Source organism: Talpa europaea, assembly GCF_964194135.1.
Source record: "Talpa europaea genome assembly, chromosome: 6".
Taxonomy (NCBI): domain Eukaryota; kingdom Metazoa; phylum Chordata; class Mammalia; order Eulipotyphla; family Talpidae; genus Talpa; species Talpa europaea.
This window is the reverse complement of record NC_140072.1, coordinates 82,571,677-82,586,992: the sequence shown is the minus strand read 5'-3', so window position 1 is coordinate 82,586,992 and position 15,316 is coordinate 82,571,677. Positions and strand designations below refer to the sequence as shown.

Genomic DNA, 15,316 nt, shown 5'->3' with positions numbered 1-15,316 from the left:
GAGTGTGACAAGTCCGTTGATTCAGCAGATTAATAACAGGCTATTGGTTCTCATGTAAATCATGTGGCAATAAGAACAGGTCCAAAACTGTTCAACGGAGGTGCAGTATGAAGAGCTTGGTACTTTGTGATTCATCAGTTCAGCAGAACCCAGGTAGTACGAACAAAAGTTTAACTTATCAAGGACATGAGACCATCACAGTATTACAAAAAGAGTAAAAACTTTCCTTGGACCAAATGGGTATTTTAAAAAAAAACACACACAAATACAATTCTGTAGCTACTGCTTATATACAAAACTTGAAAGCACACCAGGATCCAAGTCTTTTCTGCAATTATATGGTGTAGTGAGTTTGGCACTTCATTGTAATGAAATTTCCAATGGCACAGTCCTTATCTACAGCAGCACATAACCTGCAAACATCGGGCAAACATCCTGTACAGGAAAAGTGTCTTCGCTGCCAAGTCTGACGAAAGGAAAAAAGAAACTTTTTTTTTTTAATCAAGAAAATGAAAAAGAGGGGTGAAGGACATCTTTGGGCTGCTTCTCTCAGTTCCTGCTGTCAGACAATTTGAAGTACTTTTAAGTATAGCCTAGGAAAAAAACACACACCAAAAATGAAAATATAGCCAAATTAAAACCAATTCAATTTAACATATTACAGTGACAGGCATACTCAAGGGTAAAAAAAAAAAAAAAAAAAAAAGCTAGTGCTTTCTCAAATAGCTCAAATCATTCAATGGGGAAAATTACACTTAAAAAAATAAAAAACCCTTTAGTATTTGATTTGTATCAAACATAATCATTTATTGAAGAGCTACTAACAAAAAGATGCAGTCATCCAACTGTCAAAAGAAAATCTTTAAAGTAGTTATAAGAAGTTTCCTTAAGTTATAACTCAAAAGGAAAATTTACATACTGCGAAAAGGGCAGAGAAGGGATGATAAAGGATGACTCTGTGAGGGGCAGCTTAGTCAAGTACCAACCGTTAAAGACACATGGCATATGACTGTGCACCTCTCCTTTACATTCTATTTTCAGAAGGTGTTTTAATATTGGGGTGAACTTACCTGCTCACTAACCCTTAGCCTGACACCCAGCTATGCGTTGTCGTCTTGACACTGTGCGGGAAGCTTTGGTTGGGCAACACATTGTCAAAGTTAAAATCCAACGTATCTCCATCCATGAGGTCATTCCGAATGATGGACTCCATGTCACAGTCCAAGCGCTCGATAAACATGCCGTCCAAGTCACTTGGGAGCTTCTCCTGGTGGAGAATGCCCATCCTGCCGTAGCCATTGCAGCTGCCCACAGAGGAGTAGCCCCCCAGAGCATTCATCTGCATGGGGTGAGGCAGAGGCACTTGTAAAGATGTCTTCACTGGGCCCAAGCGGTTCATACCTGAGGTGTGGGGCATGGTGTTTACCGCATGGGGCAAGGCACGCCCATTAACCACAGACGTTGGCTGAGCATGCCCAGGGTGAGAGTGGGAGCTGGGACTCATCATTTTGTTATGAGATGCCTGGCTGCCATAGGATGGCATGACCGAATTAGGGCCCATCAACACATTCTGGCCAAGAACCCGGCTGTTGGGCTGGGCCACCCCAGGATCAACTGGTGTCATAATGTCATTATGGGGAGGAGAGTCTGAAGTAAGTAACTCCTTCAAAAGCCCCGGTGCACAGGTATACTGAGTCATACCTCCATAAGTCGATTTGTTGTCCTGAAGTGTTTGCATAGGCATCTGGGGCAAGGGGCTCATGCTGGATTGGCCATAAGTGTATTTTTGGTAGTTTGGGCTGGGTGAATTCAGACTGGTGTTTGGTGGTGCAAATGAGTAGCATGGCGTCTGCTGCATCATGGTGCCAGGTGAAGACTGGGTCGAAACAGTTAATGACGTTGGTGATGAGAGAAGGTTGAGATTATCCAAAAGGTTTTCCATGTTTTCAGGATTGCTGATCTCAGACAGACTGGGCAGAGTGGAAGTCATCTTTGCAGCAGATGGTGGGTACACCATAGAATGCACATCCCCATCTCCAAGATCATCCTGTTCTGTCATAATAGGGGAAAGTCTCCCACTAATAGTACTAGCATTTGAGCTAGTTCGAGGACGAAATGTACTCCAGTTATCAAAGTCATCGTTGCTATGAGAGCCAGGGCTTGCAGGCCACTTAGAAAACTGAGATCCAGGGCTATCCCCAGCACCCTCCTGGCCGGACTGGAGGGATGCTTTTTTCTTGGCAGCTCGGCCTCGGCTCTTAGCAAATTTACTGTTGTTGTCCATCGATGCAGCTCTTCTCCTGGGGGATTTTCCACTCTTGCCTCCCTCTGGATTGAGCATCCACCAAGAACTTTTTCCAGTTCCTTCGTTCTGCACACGAATGAACTTGCTGTGTAGTGACAGATTATGACGAATTGAATTCTGTAAAACAAAACATCATGTGAAAAATACAAGTACCTCTCCCTTGGAAAACATACTGCTCAAAATAGGTATACATTACATGAAAGACATGCAAACTTTTAAAGAGGTTATGGTATAATTTTCAGCTCAAATCGTCATGATGTTCTTTCTGAACACCATTATGAAAGAACTCAAATTGGTACAGGAAAAATAGTATCTTATCTTAAACACAGGATCTGCATCTTAATTTAATGAAGGGATAAAACTACGTAAGTATCATCATAAACACCTTTTATATAGCTATATTTCACAGGGAAATTACAGAAGCTGGTTTTAAAACCACTTGAATTTTGCTGAGTTATGATATGTAAATAGTCCTCTATGACAAAGTACATCAAAAACCCTTTCCATCTTATTACCTCCTAAAACTATTGCCAATTCTCTTCAGGTTGCACATGCACCATTTACACAAAGCTTTCTATTACCATACCCACATGATTATAGAAAACAAAGAAATGAGCAGGGTAAATGCTAGTCAAGAATTGAAAGTCTGAAAACTAGTAAGACCTAGATTCATTTACACCCTTAAAGCACAGGAGGGAAATACAGGTGAATATAGTCTTTTTTTTAAGAAACTAAACTGTCACCCCCCCAAAAAAAAATTTAAATTCAAGTATTGCTTGCCACCCTGCTCCCAAAAATAGCCAGTGCTATGTGCTAACTGAACACTACATCAGCGGTTATGCTGTCCCAAAAGACAATCTGAGAGGGATAGTGTGGTGGAGAGTACAAAGGGCCCTCCAAGCCTCTATAGCTCTCTGCACCACATATACCCCTGTACCACATGTAATATAGCAAGGCAATTAGTGAAGAAAAGTAACTTATTTTGAGCAATTACATGGCTCAGCTCCTCACTGGCTACATAACTATGGCAAACTGCTTGGCCCCTGTGTACCTAAGTTTCCTCATCTATAAAACAGATTATAAAGTTGTACAGGGTTGTTCTACAAATTAAGATATGGTATATAAAATGTGTCTGTCACATGTTAATCAGTTGCCAAGAAGAAGTTATTAGTTTCTGACTTTGAGGGCACAGGATGTCGCTATTCTGATTCGGTTTCTCTCCTATTCACAGGAGTGTGGTAGGAGCTTGCAGATATAGACGCAGACCCACATCTCCAAACCACATGGTGAAGAGGGCCAGCAATAAGTCTTCCAGGCTCCAGTAGAAGCATCGAAGTCAGGCTGCAACAAATGAACCCCAACTTGAGTCTCCTATGGGGTACACAAGATTTCCAGCATCCAGAAAGCCTCAGGGATACATGAAAACAAAAAGTAGATTCCCTGAAAAGGAAGGGCTTTGTCTTTTTGTCCCTAGCACGAGACAGGCGCATGGTAGATTCTCACTATCTGCTCCTTCAGTAGCCTCTGTCCTTTGGGCCCTTATCCCAAGTTCACATATAAGAACAAGGAGGTTCTTGACTCTAGGGAGCAGGGCTGTGTGCCTGGTATCCAGACTGCCCCAGTCACCTCTGCCTATAAGATGCAAGGCTCACCTACCTAAGCCCCTGGACTTCTTCAGCCCCCGCTCTCCCAGACCACAAAACGGGTCTAGCTAGATTTGCAGTCACCCAGGGATGCAGTCACGATGCCCACATCCTCATGCCTTTAAGTGGGATGCAGATGCCTGGATGCATCATTTGTACCAAACATTTGTACCAAAACAAAGCCTTTGCATGCAGGACAACGTTGGGACTCCAATATAAACCATGAACTCAGGTATACTCTAATTAAAATGAGGTAGAAAACAACAACAACAAAAAAAAAAACCTCACTTTTTAAAAGGAGATGCGAAAGTTAGTGAGGTCAGATAGTCAGGAGTGAGAAATCCACGTTTCAAAATACTCTCTGACCCTCTGTACTACATTCCACCCCAGGATTGCGACACAGCAGCTATGTAGCAGGCCCTTGGGCCAGGGCAGGCAGCAACTGCTGGTCAGACAGGGCCCTGAACAGGGAGAGGACTCCAGGCTGTTTGCCGGGCAGGTATGGAAGTAGATGACAGTGACAGTTTCTTTTGTTACCAAAACTTCCCTCTTTCTTCCCACCTAAGAAAATATCCCCAACTCAAGACAAGTTTTAAGGATGCCTTTCAGTCCACACAAGAATCTCTAAAGGAGGCCAAGTATTACATTTCCCTAATGTCCTATTTCACTCCCAAAAGACTCCCCTAAACCCAATGGGAAAGTTTTGTGCGCAGCACACACATGTAAATGGTACCAGAGCCGCAACCTCATCTGCTGGGCCCACCAATATTGAAAAACCAAGTTCTAAAGTCCTCCTTCAAGAAGCAGCTTGACCCTGGGGGATAGACTGGAATGGGCCAAGTACTCTCACCCTGCAACATTTTCTGTATACTGAAAGGCTGGCATTTGCAAAATATTCCATCTTGACAATCTTGTTCTTTGAACACAATAGACACAGATAAGCTACCATGAAATCTCTGAAGGAAAGGAAACTTGACTCCTGTCCCTATCACATTTACTTAATGATAAAGGGAGATCTTCCTAGATAATGGCTTACCCACAGTCTGTACCGCCTGGGGAGGGGGTGGAACAGCTCTCCAACTTAGATATTGTACCAGATCATCTGCACAATTGGAGGGCATTTTTAATAATACTGTGAAATACATGACCATCTTTTAAAAGTTCAGGAAGTATTCACAAACCCAGGTGGGACAGACAGTAATTCTCTACTTGGACTTACAAAAAAAAAAAAAAAAAAAAACCACAGCACTCCCTTACTTATCAAAACATTATGCTACATATTTTTCTTAGAGGACATTTCAGGTCGCTGTTTGAGTAACAGAGCTGTCTCCTCACTTTGCCAACAATTAAAAAAAATTTTTTTCCGAACAGGAAAAGGTTTGCTGTGCAGGGCTTGTTACATAAATTCCTGTTTTTCACATAGCCAGCAGGACATTAAAGAAGCTATGATTTCCAACTGGGGGTGGGGAGGGAGGTGCGGTGTTGATAGGTAAATCTTGTAAAAATATGTGTTGCTATTAATGATGTTATGTCTACAAATCTCTGCCGGACACAGCCAAGGCCAGAGGAAAGTGCAGTTCACCCATAGAGCTGTGTGGCAGAGCCACATGTAACTGCTGGTGCTCTGAGATATTCAGTTCTTGAATTATAGACAAATATTACTTGAGCAAAGAGGCAGATATGAGGACAGAGGACTCATGTGCTGTCAACCACTTACCCAAATCCTGATTCTGCATGACGCCATTAGAGAAAAAGACCAGTCAGCAATTTTCCTCCCCACTAGCTGTATATCTCTGCAGCCAGGGGTTTCTGCTAATGCTGAACTGGTTTTCCTCTTGGACCTGCTCCCCAGACTCTCCCCAGCCACCTGCATGCCTGGCCACCCCAAGCAGTGCAACATGTTGTTCTTATGGACTGTGTGAGGGAAAAGGGGTCTTCTGGAAAACAGGTATTTCAAAACTGCTTACCTGGCTATTACTAATTCTTGGGATTCTACAGACCAGATGCCATGTTCCTTAAAGGGCACGGGGCTAGAATTTGATTTTATTTTCAATCTCGAAGAGCTACACATGCTCTTATATACAATTAATGTTTGATACCTGACATCCCAAAAGCATCACAGGGAAGGAAGCTGGGATGTTTTACCCATCTTTTACCCACCCACTTGGGTACCATTTCTCCATTTATAAACTCATGCCAAGTAACATTTACTGGGACTTATTCTATCTAGGTGTAGTAAAGGACACAGAAGGAATTAGACACAAGAGTTTGCATTCTACCTGGGGAGAGCACAGGCCACATAAACAGTCACTAAGGGCAAAAAAATAATTATGTACAAAGGACTATCCAGGAATATTAACCATTTCCCACCAAAGGTGCTCACTTACTCTCCCAATTTTTGTTTCCTTTTAAGTGTCCTTTTTCTTCGAGATGAATTCACTGACTAACCCCATCCCATCCCGTAAGCTCTCTGAGGACCTTGTTTACCACTAATTATGATTCTGCTACATCTGGTCCTTTGGGGGCATATCTGGCTCCCCACCTGTAAGATGTGTCAGAGTTCATGAACATGATTTGTCTTCGTGGATACTATCTTCACAGCTCCACCACCAAGCAGGGACTCAAGTATTTGCTAAATGGATTAATAGGTCCCACATTTACAGGTCTGTTCTGAGATTAAATGAAATAATATATGTAAGGCACTTGCCTCGATCACTATTAGTTGATGTTATTATTATCACTGGGATAATGTCACCTATAAAATAGCATGTCTGTGCTTCAGAAATTTATCTATCTTATAAACATTAGTCTCACTTCTTTATAAGCATACCTTGTACTGTTTCCCCTAATGTGGCCTTTTAACATGGTAAGTTACTGGAAAAAGACACCAGTTTGGGGGTAAAATTATTTTATCTTTGCAGTAGACACTGTCTCAGATGTTGTAAACAGATGTTAACTAAGGAGTTTAGATACAAAAGCTGGTCTGTTAATACTGGTCAAAATCCTTAAGTCTTCTCAAGGTGCTGCTGCCGCACCAAGCACATGGGCACCACAGAGCAATGGGCTCTCAGTGCTATGGCACAGCCAGCGTGTGACAGGGAAGCAGTGACGGGTATTAGAGCAGGGCTACTCCCACAGGCCACAGTCTGGACGACCAGTCCTGCTAGTCCACTGCCTTCCTGATTGGAAGAAGCAAGGCTCTAGGGCCAGTCTGCAGAGAACCCCCTGAGGACATAGAACAGGAACTATCCTGCCTAAAATGCTCCTAGTATTACTGTCTGAAGTAATAATCATGCAGCCACTGACATGCAAGAAGCTTCTTTATGCCTTTCTTTTACTTTAAATTTAATTCATTTTTAAAAATACATATTTTCAAATGTATCATATATACATATTAGTATAGTGTACTATGTGTGTGTGTATTCGTATAGTAGAAATAAGTAAATTTTACACTGAAAGGGTATGCTGTATTTTTAAAAAACATTAAGAAGTCACTAGTTTACTAGAAGTCCCACCAAAGACCAAGGGAGCAGCTCTAGTTCGGGACTCAAGTCTAGCAAACTCTTTTCGCGCCCACTGGGTCAGGTCAGGTCCAGCCCTCGGTTTACAGCTCTCCTCCTCTGGCTGCCCCGGACTCCTCTTTACTTTGGGCTTACCTGGCTCCTTGCCCTCCTGCTTCTAGCCCCTCAGCTCCACTGCCAGCTTGGTTCCATCCAGTCTGTTGTCATCTGTGAGTTTGGACACCCTACCTCTTCAGGATTCTGCCTATAACGGCTATATTCTACTTCTCTTTCTGCTCAGCAGCCTAACACTACTCTGGTCTTTGCGTTTAGCCCCAAAAGTAAAACATAACAGCAACTTAAGCTGAATACATTCTCCTCATTCTTTATATTTTCCTCTAGTTTACAAACTGCTTTCAATACATCATACCTCATTCCATCATTGGAAGGGTCCTATAAGGCAGGTATTACCAACCCTGTTTTAGAAATGGAAAACCAAGGTAACACCTGGTTTGGCTTCACCATTCTATTAAGAAGATCCAAAGAAACATACTGAAGACTGAGGTTACATATGTGCATCTGAGGGGGCAGAAATAAGTCTGTTTATAAATACCAGTTTACAAAACTCAGTTTGCTTTTATTTTAATAGGTTACTCTTTGTGGCAGGAAACCATAGCAGTTTAAGTGTGAATTTCAGATGTGAGCATGACCTGGAGGAAAACTTGTGGAAAAGTCCCAGAGGCCCCCACAGCCTAGACCTGTCCATTGCCCTAGAATATGAGCCGGTGGGTGTGGACAACAGTCACCAAGTCAAATAAAAAGAACTTCAAACTAAGACGCTGGAACACATGACTAAATGAACTTGTTGTTCTAGAAATTCTAGAAATTCTTTCAAAATGCTAGACAAACTAGATTTTTCCAAAAGCATTTTATCTTATTTCTGTGAACTTTGTAAATGCGTGCGAGTGTTTGTAGACTCTCAGCAAGGACTTTACTCCCTCCTCCTGCTTCCTTTTTTACACCATCTCTTCCTGCACGTCTACAAGTGAAAACAAACTAAGGAGAAAGCAAGAATAATCTCTATTCAACACAGTTTCCATTAGAACTGCTAATAAAACAACAACAGTGTGAAATTACTCATTTTGCTTGCAAACAGAAGGAAAACGTGACCACTTGCCATCACTCTTTACACAGTGATGTAAATGGACATAGACTATCAATAGACAGCACATACACTGAACTTTTAAGAAATCCTGTAATCGAAGATCTGCTGTGAAGAGCTCATCAATGTGCTCAAAACATGCCCTTGCATCCAGCTTATCTTCTAAGGCTGATTTCATTTCCCACATACCTGTCCTTCTAGCCTGAAATTCCATGACCCCAAAGGCCACTCTTGTCCTCTAGTTTGCACCGAGGACACAGGCTTCTCCAGCAGTCCCAGGGCAGGGAACAGAGGGCTCACACTCTCATAAAACTGAAGAGCTGACGGCTCTGGGAAAGTCATCTGGTCTAACTCTCATTTTATGTTAGAGAAAATAGAGTTCAGTAAGATTAAAATGCAGGTGGAGAGTTTATGGGTGTGTTAATTTACAAAATGTAGAACCACAGGGGCTTTAGCCCTGGAAAAAATGTAAAACAAGTATCAAGACCATACGGTGTCCCTCCCCACCCAAACCAATTCTCAGCTATACTCTTGAACCACTGTAGATACATATTTAGCTCGAAGCAGTTTTATCTCAGACTTAAATCATTCCCCAAAAAGGAAAATATGAGTACATTAAAGCAGTTTCTACTTTTTTTAAAAAAAAGTGGGAGATTATGCACTCATGTAAAACAGTACCCAAAAGACCATGTTAGAACTCCTATGCAACACTTAGAAGTTTCATGTATTTGGAGGCACAATGAGACTTGGAACCCCAGGTGACTCTGAGTCAGTCACTCAATCTCCCTGTGTCTCACCTTCACATCTTTGAAACAAAAATGAGTATCCCATAGTACTGCTAGGGCCTAGAGGACATAATATACATGGAAAGCACTTAATGCATCACCTGACAACAAAGCTGAGGAAGTAAAGGTTGCCTATTTTGTTATAGGAAGTAAAGGGATATATAAACAGGAATTGTTAAGCCATCATGAGTGGTTACAACTTGATTAAAAACCATTTATCACAAACTTCCTGTTTAATAGGCAGTCAGCCTTCTGTGGGCTTGTTTCCACGCTCTCAAACTACATCGTAAGCCTTCATTAACAGAAAAAAATATTTTCTCTCCTTAAAAATTTTTAAATTAAAAAATTTGAATGCTGAACTGGCACACTGTGTCCACATTTTTGGTGCCCTACATGACACGTGTCTATGAGGTTGTTCGAGTTACCAGCTGACAGGTGACAGACCATATTTCAGGATGGCAATTAATGAGAACGATCCTCTTTTCTCCTCTCTTCTCAAACACAAGTTACCAAGCACGGTTTCCTTTATGGAGAGCAAACCCTGAAAGAGTCCCCAGGTAGTGGGGGATTTCAAGAACATGCTGTAGGACAACATGTTTGGTAAAGAGGTGAGTTACAACTGACTAGGCTCCTTGTACTAGGAAACAAAGAGTGGAGACTGAGGGGTACCCCACCCCCCAGGTGAGCGGGAAGGGCAAGGAAGAAAGCCTGCAATGGAGAGAACAAAACAATGCTCTGAGGGATCCCTGGTCTTCATTAGGGTCTCATAATAATCAAAAATCAAACTATCTCAGAGCAACATTTCAGTCAAAACCTCATGTATTTAGGATTCCAGGAAAAAATCTGCAGGGGTAGAACACTTTTACTTGATGATATTAAACTATATCAAACTTTTGATCCTCTGAAGGTGATAATTACAAAGTAGCACAGGGCTTCCCTTTACTGTGTCCAACAGGGAAAGCCCCTATATAGTAAAGAAAGCCACTTAGGGAAGGTAGGGCAAAGCCCTTAATTTTCAGATTGTGAAAATGACAATCTTTTCAATCCCACTGAATGCCATGTACTTTATACACTATCAGAAACTAAGAATCCCCGAAGAAAAAAAACGCAAAACAATTCAGGTGAGCTAAAAACCTTAAGTGCAAGCATCTTCCCTTCTGTTCCAGATCATAAGGCATTTACCGTAATTACTTTCCTTCTATAACCTTCATAAAAGTTGCTAATTAAAAAGTGGATACCATTTCATAAGTTTGGGGCATATAAGGCAACAAGGCAAACTCTCAAGTGTCATCAACCCTGGCTAATAAGGTCCCAGAGGTGGAAATAAAAAGACTAAAATTTTCTAAAATTCTTTTAAATGTCTTGCTTTGGGGAGGAAAAAAAAAAAAAAAGTCAAGTGGAGTTTGTTTCTCTCCTGAGATTAATTCAGTTTCAAAGCAGCCTGCAGGCATCCCTAGCGACCCTTTAGCCCACTAGCTATCTTCCCCAGGGGTGGCAAGAAGACCGCCCACTGTCAAGTCCACAGCAGAGAGCACCACAACTCCCCACCCTGCACATGTGTTAACCTTAAAGGATCCTATCCTTTTTGAAACTTCTACTTAATTAACTGCCCAAAATATGGACTCTTTTTGCTACTTCTGCCTAATGACTGTCTCAGGCAATAGGCCCCACCATTGCAGAAAATTAAGTGGAAACTCATTTGTTCCATAAGTGCTTCTGCTGTTTCCTAATGAAAAGCTTTGTCTATTTTATAGGCCATACAATTTTTCTAATCTTCACTGGCTTTATGACCACACTGCTTTAGAAAGCAATTAACTACCTTATGTTTTTGGCTGCCAGAAGAATGAGGCAAAACAAAATAACCTGGAACAAAGAATACGTTAGGATTTCCTTCTGATGACAAACTTAAATTAGGCATAAAATGAAGCATAGCATATCAATATTTTGCTCAATTTAAGTTTTCTAAAGTTATTGGCAGACTAAAGTGAATTTTACAGTACTTTATAACATTGTGATGAGTTCATTAATAAATATGTTCATATGACATAAATGTTTATTCAAGGTGAGTACCTAAACTATTTGCAAAAGCCAAGGGAGAGGGCCTCCCCGGTGGCGCAGCGGTTAAGCGCTGGGTTGCGAAGCTGCCCGCAGCGTCTGCGGCGCCGGTTCGATCCCCCGGCTGCTCCCCGGCTACCAGAGGAGGGTCCCACATGGTGCGCAGACCTCTCCTGCTGCCCGCTGCTCCCCTCAGCAGTGTACTTCGGTCCTTCTGCCTGTTCTGCTCCCTGCTCTGGCTCTGGTGAATTCTCTCACCCTCCCGCGCTTCTGACTGTACCCAGTGCATGTATAAACAAAAACAAACAAAGAAATAAATAAATAACTAAAAGCATGCCTCTATTTAAAAAAAAAAAAAAAAGCCAAGGGAGAGCTTTATGCATCTGCCCTCAAAGGCAAGAACACTGAAACTTGGACAGATTGAAACACCTAGGAAACTATCCCATCCAGAGCATGGACTATCCAAATTGCTTTTTATCTTAAATATGCTCACTGTCTAGAAGACCTAGAGAAAATTAATCCACTGAATAAGCTATTTGCCAAATACTGCTTACTCTTAGTAAACAGAATTTTGAAAAACAAAATCTAGGTTAATGTAGGGTTTATTTTTCTATTTTGGAACCCAATGATGATAAATCCAGAATAAAAAAAAAAACAAACAGCTAATTGCAATGAAGCACAAAACTCTGACCTACATATTATTTGTAATATGGAGTTTTCTTGTTTATACAGAATCTCCAAAACTAACTTGCCCATTAGTCTGACTAGGAAGCCTAATATAATACTACAATGACTTGCAGCAGTTAAGCACACATTGTTTTGGGGGTTACCTCCCAAAATTTCTTTTTTAAAAAAAGATTTTACTTATGTTTGCGTAGAACTGGGGTACAGGCCAGAAGTGAGGGGGTGGGAGGGAAGAGGATTCACCAGAGACAGAGTGGGGAGCAGAATGAGCAGATTGACTAAAATACACTGCAAAGGGGAGCAGCAGACAAGACAGGAAAGGTCTGCTGTGCCATGTGGGTTAGCTCTCTGATGAGTGATGGAACTCAGGCCAATGTGACCCTTTGCAGTGCTGGCATTCACACACGCTCCAATTCCAAACCAACAAAGCTCCTTCCACACCACCAGGAACGCAGGCCAGTTCAGGAACTCCAACAGAATCCCATAGACTCCAAGTTGAGTCTGCCCTGGAACCAGATTTAATGACCTGAGGACATCCCATGGAGTCCTTTGGTTTCCATAAATTTTGAGCTCAGCCCCAGGACTAGGCTGGTATATATTCCAAAGAGAAGGAAGTCAGGAGGACAGAAAGTATACCCAAATCACCTGAGTGATTAGCAAATTTTACCATCTGGAAAATTTTCCTGTATTCAACTTTTTCTCTAATGCTGCACTTTGAATTCATATCCTCTTTGGAAACATGATTAATAGTATAGCCACGAACTAAAAGTACAAGACTATAATAATCATAAATCTCCAAAGACAAAAACCTCAGAGCTACTACTGGTTATCAGTATCATTTTTTAGAAAGGTGTTTAAATTTTAAAATGCACTAGTTATACACAATATACATTTGTTGTTTGGGAGTTGAGAAAATGAGAAAATTTTATACAGTTAATTCTATTTTAAATACTTAGACGAAAGGGAGAATGACTAAATGACTAAATGAACCATTTCTTACAGTGATTCAAACCAATGGAGAATTAGAACTCTACAGAGACAGAAGTTATACCTTAAACTGTTCTTTTTAACTTCAGTGCTCATTGTTTTCAGTAGCATCACTTTGAATTTCCTCCAAAAGGGAACTGTGAATAGGAACCATTGTGGCTGAAATCCCGCACAGTACAAATATTTTGTATTTCATCCAAACCACTGCAGTCAAGAATACTCTCAACCCCAGCTACAATTTCCACCATAATATATCTATTAGTACTTTTGGGAAAGCCCTTTCTCCATTTTCTTGAAAGTATTTCCCAATATGGTTCAGTCAAAAGTTAGAGCTTATATTCACGTTAAGTCAGGTCATTTAGTCCACATGTGGAGCTGAGTGGGTTACAGATGTGCGGGTGCCTCACCACCATGAGACCCAAAGGCACACTGTGAAGACTAAATGACAGTGTCTGGAAGCCAATGGTGTATTAAAAATGTGGAAGATGTTAACACTTGCCAGCATATTAGAAAGTTCTTCGAGAAATTAATAATATTCTATAACAAAAGATTTTCCAGAAGTTTTTAGCCCATTATCACAAATAATTTAAAAACTACAAGCAGTCTAGACTCATGCGTGAGATCAATCTAAACTAACAGACAGACACTTTGACATTCAACTTCTCTCCAAGATCACTATTCTCAAAGATTTCTGCATTTCTTTAAACTAACAGGCAGTCTCCTTACCATCAGTTTCTTTGTTTTGGATTATGGAGAAAAGCAATTTAATCAAATTCTGACAACTTAGTTAAAACTAATGGATAGTGGGCCTCCCCGGTGGCGCAGCGGTTGAGCGCTGGGTTGCGAAGCTGCCCGCAGCCTCTGCAGCGCGGGTTCAATCCCCGGCTGCTCCCCGGCCACCGGAGGAGGGTCCCACATGGCGCGCAGACCTCTCCTGCCGCCCGCTGCTCCCCTCAGCAGTGTACTTCGGTCCTTCTGCCTGCTCTGCTCCCCGCTCTGGCTCTGGTGAATTCTCTCACCCTCCTGTGCTCCTGACTGTACCCAGTGCTTGTATAAACAAACAAACAAACAAATAAATAAATAAATAAACATGCCTCTATTAAAAAAAAAAAAAAAACTAATGGATAGTTTTGAAACTATCATTCTTCCCCCAAAGTTGTTGAGGGGAGCAGCGGGCAAGACAGGAGAGGTCTGCTGCACCATGTGGGTAGTTCCCTGGTCGGGGATCAAACTGGGGATGGAACTCATGCCGCAGTGGCTGGCAATAGCTTGCTAGTGATGAGACTTTAATCTCTGCGCCACTAGGGAGGCCCACAGCAAGCAATTAAAAAAAAAAACAAAAACATATTTTCTTTAACAGAGTTTTCCAGGTTGGGTTATGTAGTTTTTGATGTATTTAATTACAGATATACCTATGTTAAATGGACCATGCAGGAAAATAAGGCTGGAACAGAACATGTCCAGCCAGTCAGTACAACGGCAAGTGTTCTTCACAGGTCCTTGAGTTAGTCACTTTTATTGGGAATACAAACAGAAAATAAACTTTTGCCTACATTTCTATTACTGAAAAACCCATCCAAAATTAATCTACGAAATGAGCAAAGTGTAGTAGAAGCAGGACTAATGTGAACTATTTAAACCCACTGAAAAGCCTGAGTTATTATCTCCATTCACATTTTATTAACATACTTTGGGCCTTTTAATTCTGCCAAATTAAAGCAAGCAATATAATTCTCTTTCAAAAAGCATGTACTAAGCCCCTATTGTATACTACCGAGGATACAACAAAGTAACATAAAGCTCATTTCTGCCTCCCAGGGTGTATCTAACCATATAAATCAAAAAATCAAGATGGGGCCTCCCCTGGTGGAGCAGCAGTTGAGCGCTGGGCTGTGAAGCTGCCCGCAGCCTCTGCAGCACCGGCTCGATCCCCGGCCGCCAGCGAGGGTCCCACATGGCGCAACAGACCTCTCCTGCCACACCCACTGCTCCCCTCAGCAGTGAGTTTCGTCAGTCTGCCTGTTCTGTTCCCCACTCTGGCTCTGGTAAATTCTCTCACCCTCCCGCGCTTCTGACTATACCCAGTGTTTGTATAAATAATCTTTTTTTTTAAAAAATCAAGAAAGAGTGCCCACACACAAAAATGTAAGCTAGCACATGCTCCAAACAGAAGGATCCTAAACTGGAATTAAGGC

General features: G+C 41.7%; 1 protein-coding gene across 1 annotated transcript in view; it reads right to left on the bottom strand.

Moving 5' to 3' along the window:
* Positions 1-1,084: 1,084 nt before the first annotated feature.
* The window catches only part of FOXO1 (forkhead box O1), a gene marked incomplete at both ends in the record, with an annotated part of 87,608 nt that continues 73,376 nt past the window's right edge, over positions 1,085-15,316 (bottom strand). The window contains one exon of the mRNA XM_084235218.1: positions 1,085-2,422. Within this exon, the coding sequence (XP_084091344.1) occupies positions 1,085-2,422 (1,338 nt within the window). The remainder of the gene's footprint in view (positions 2,423-15,316) is intronic.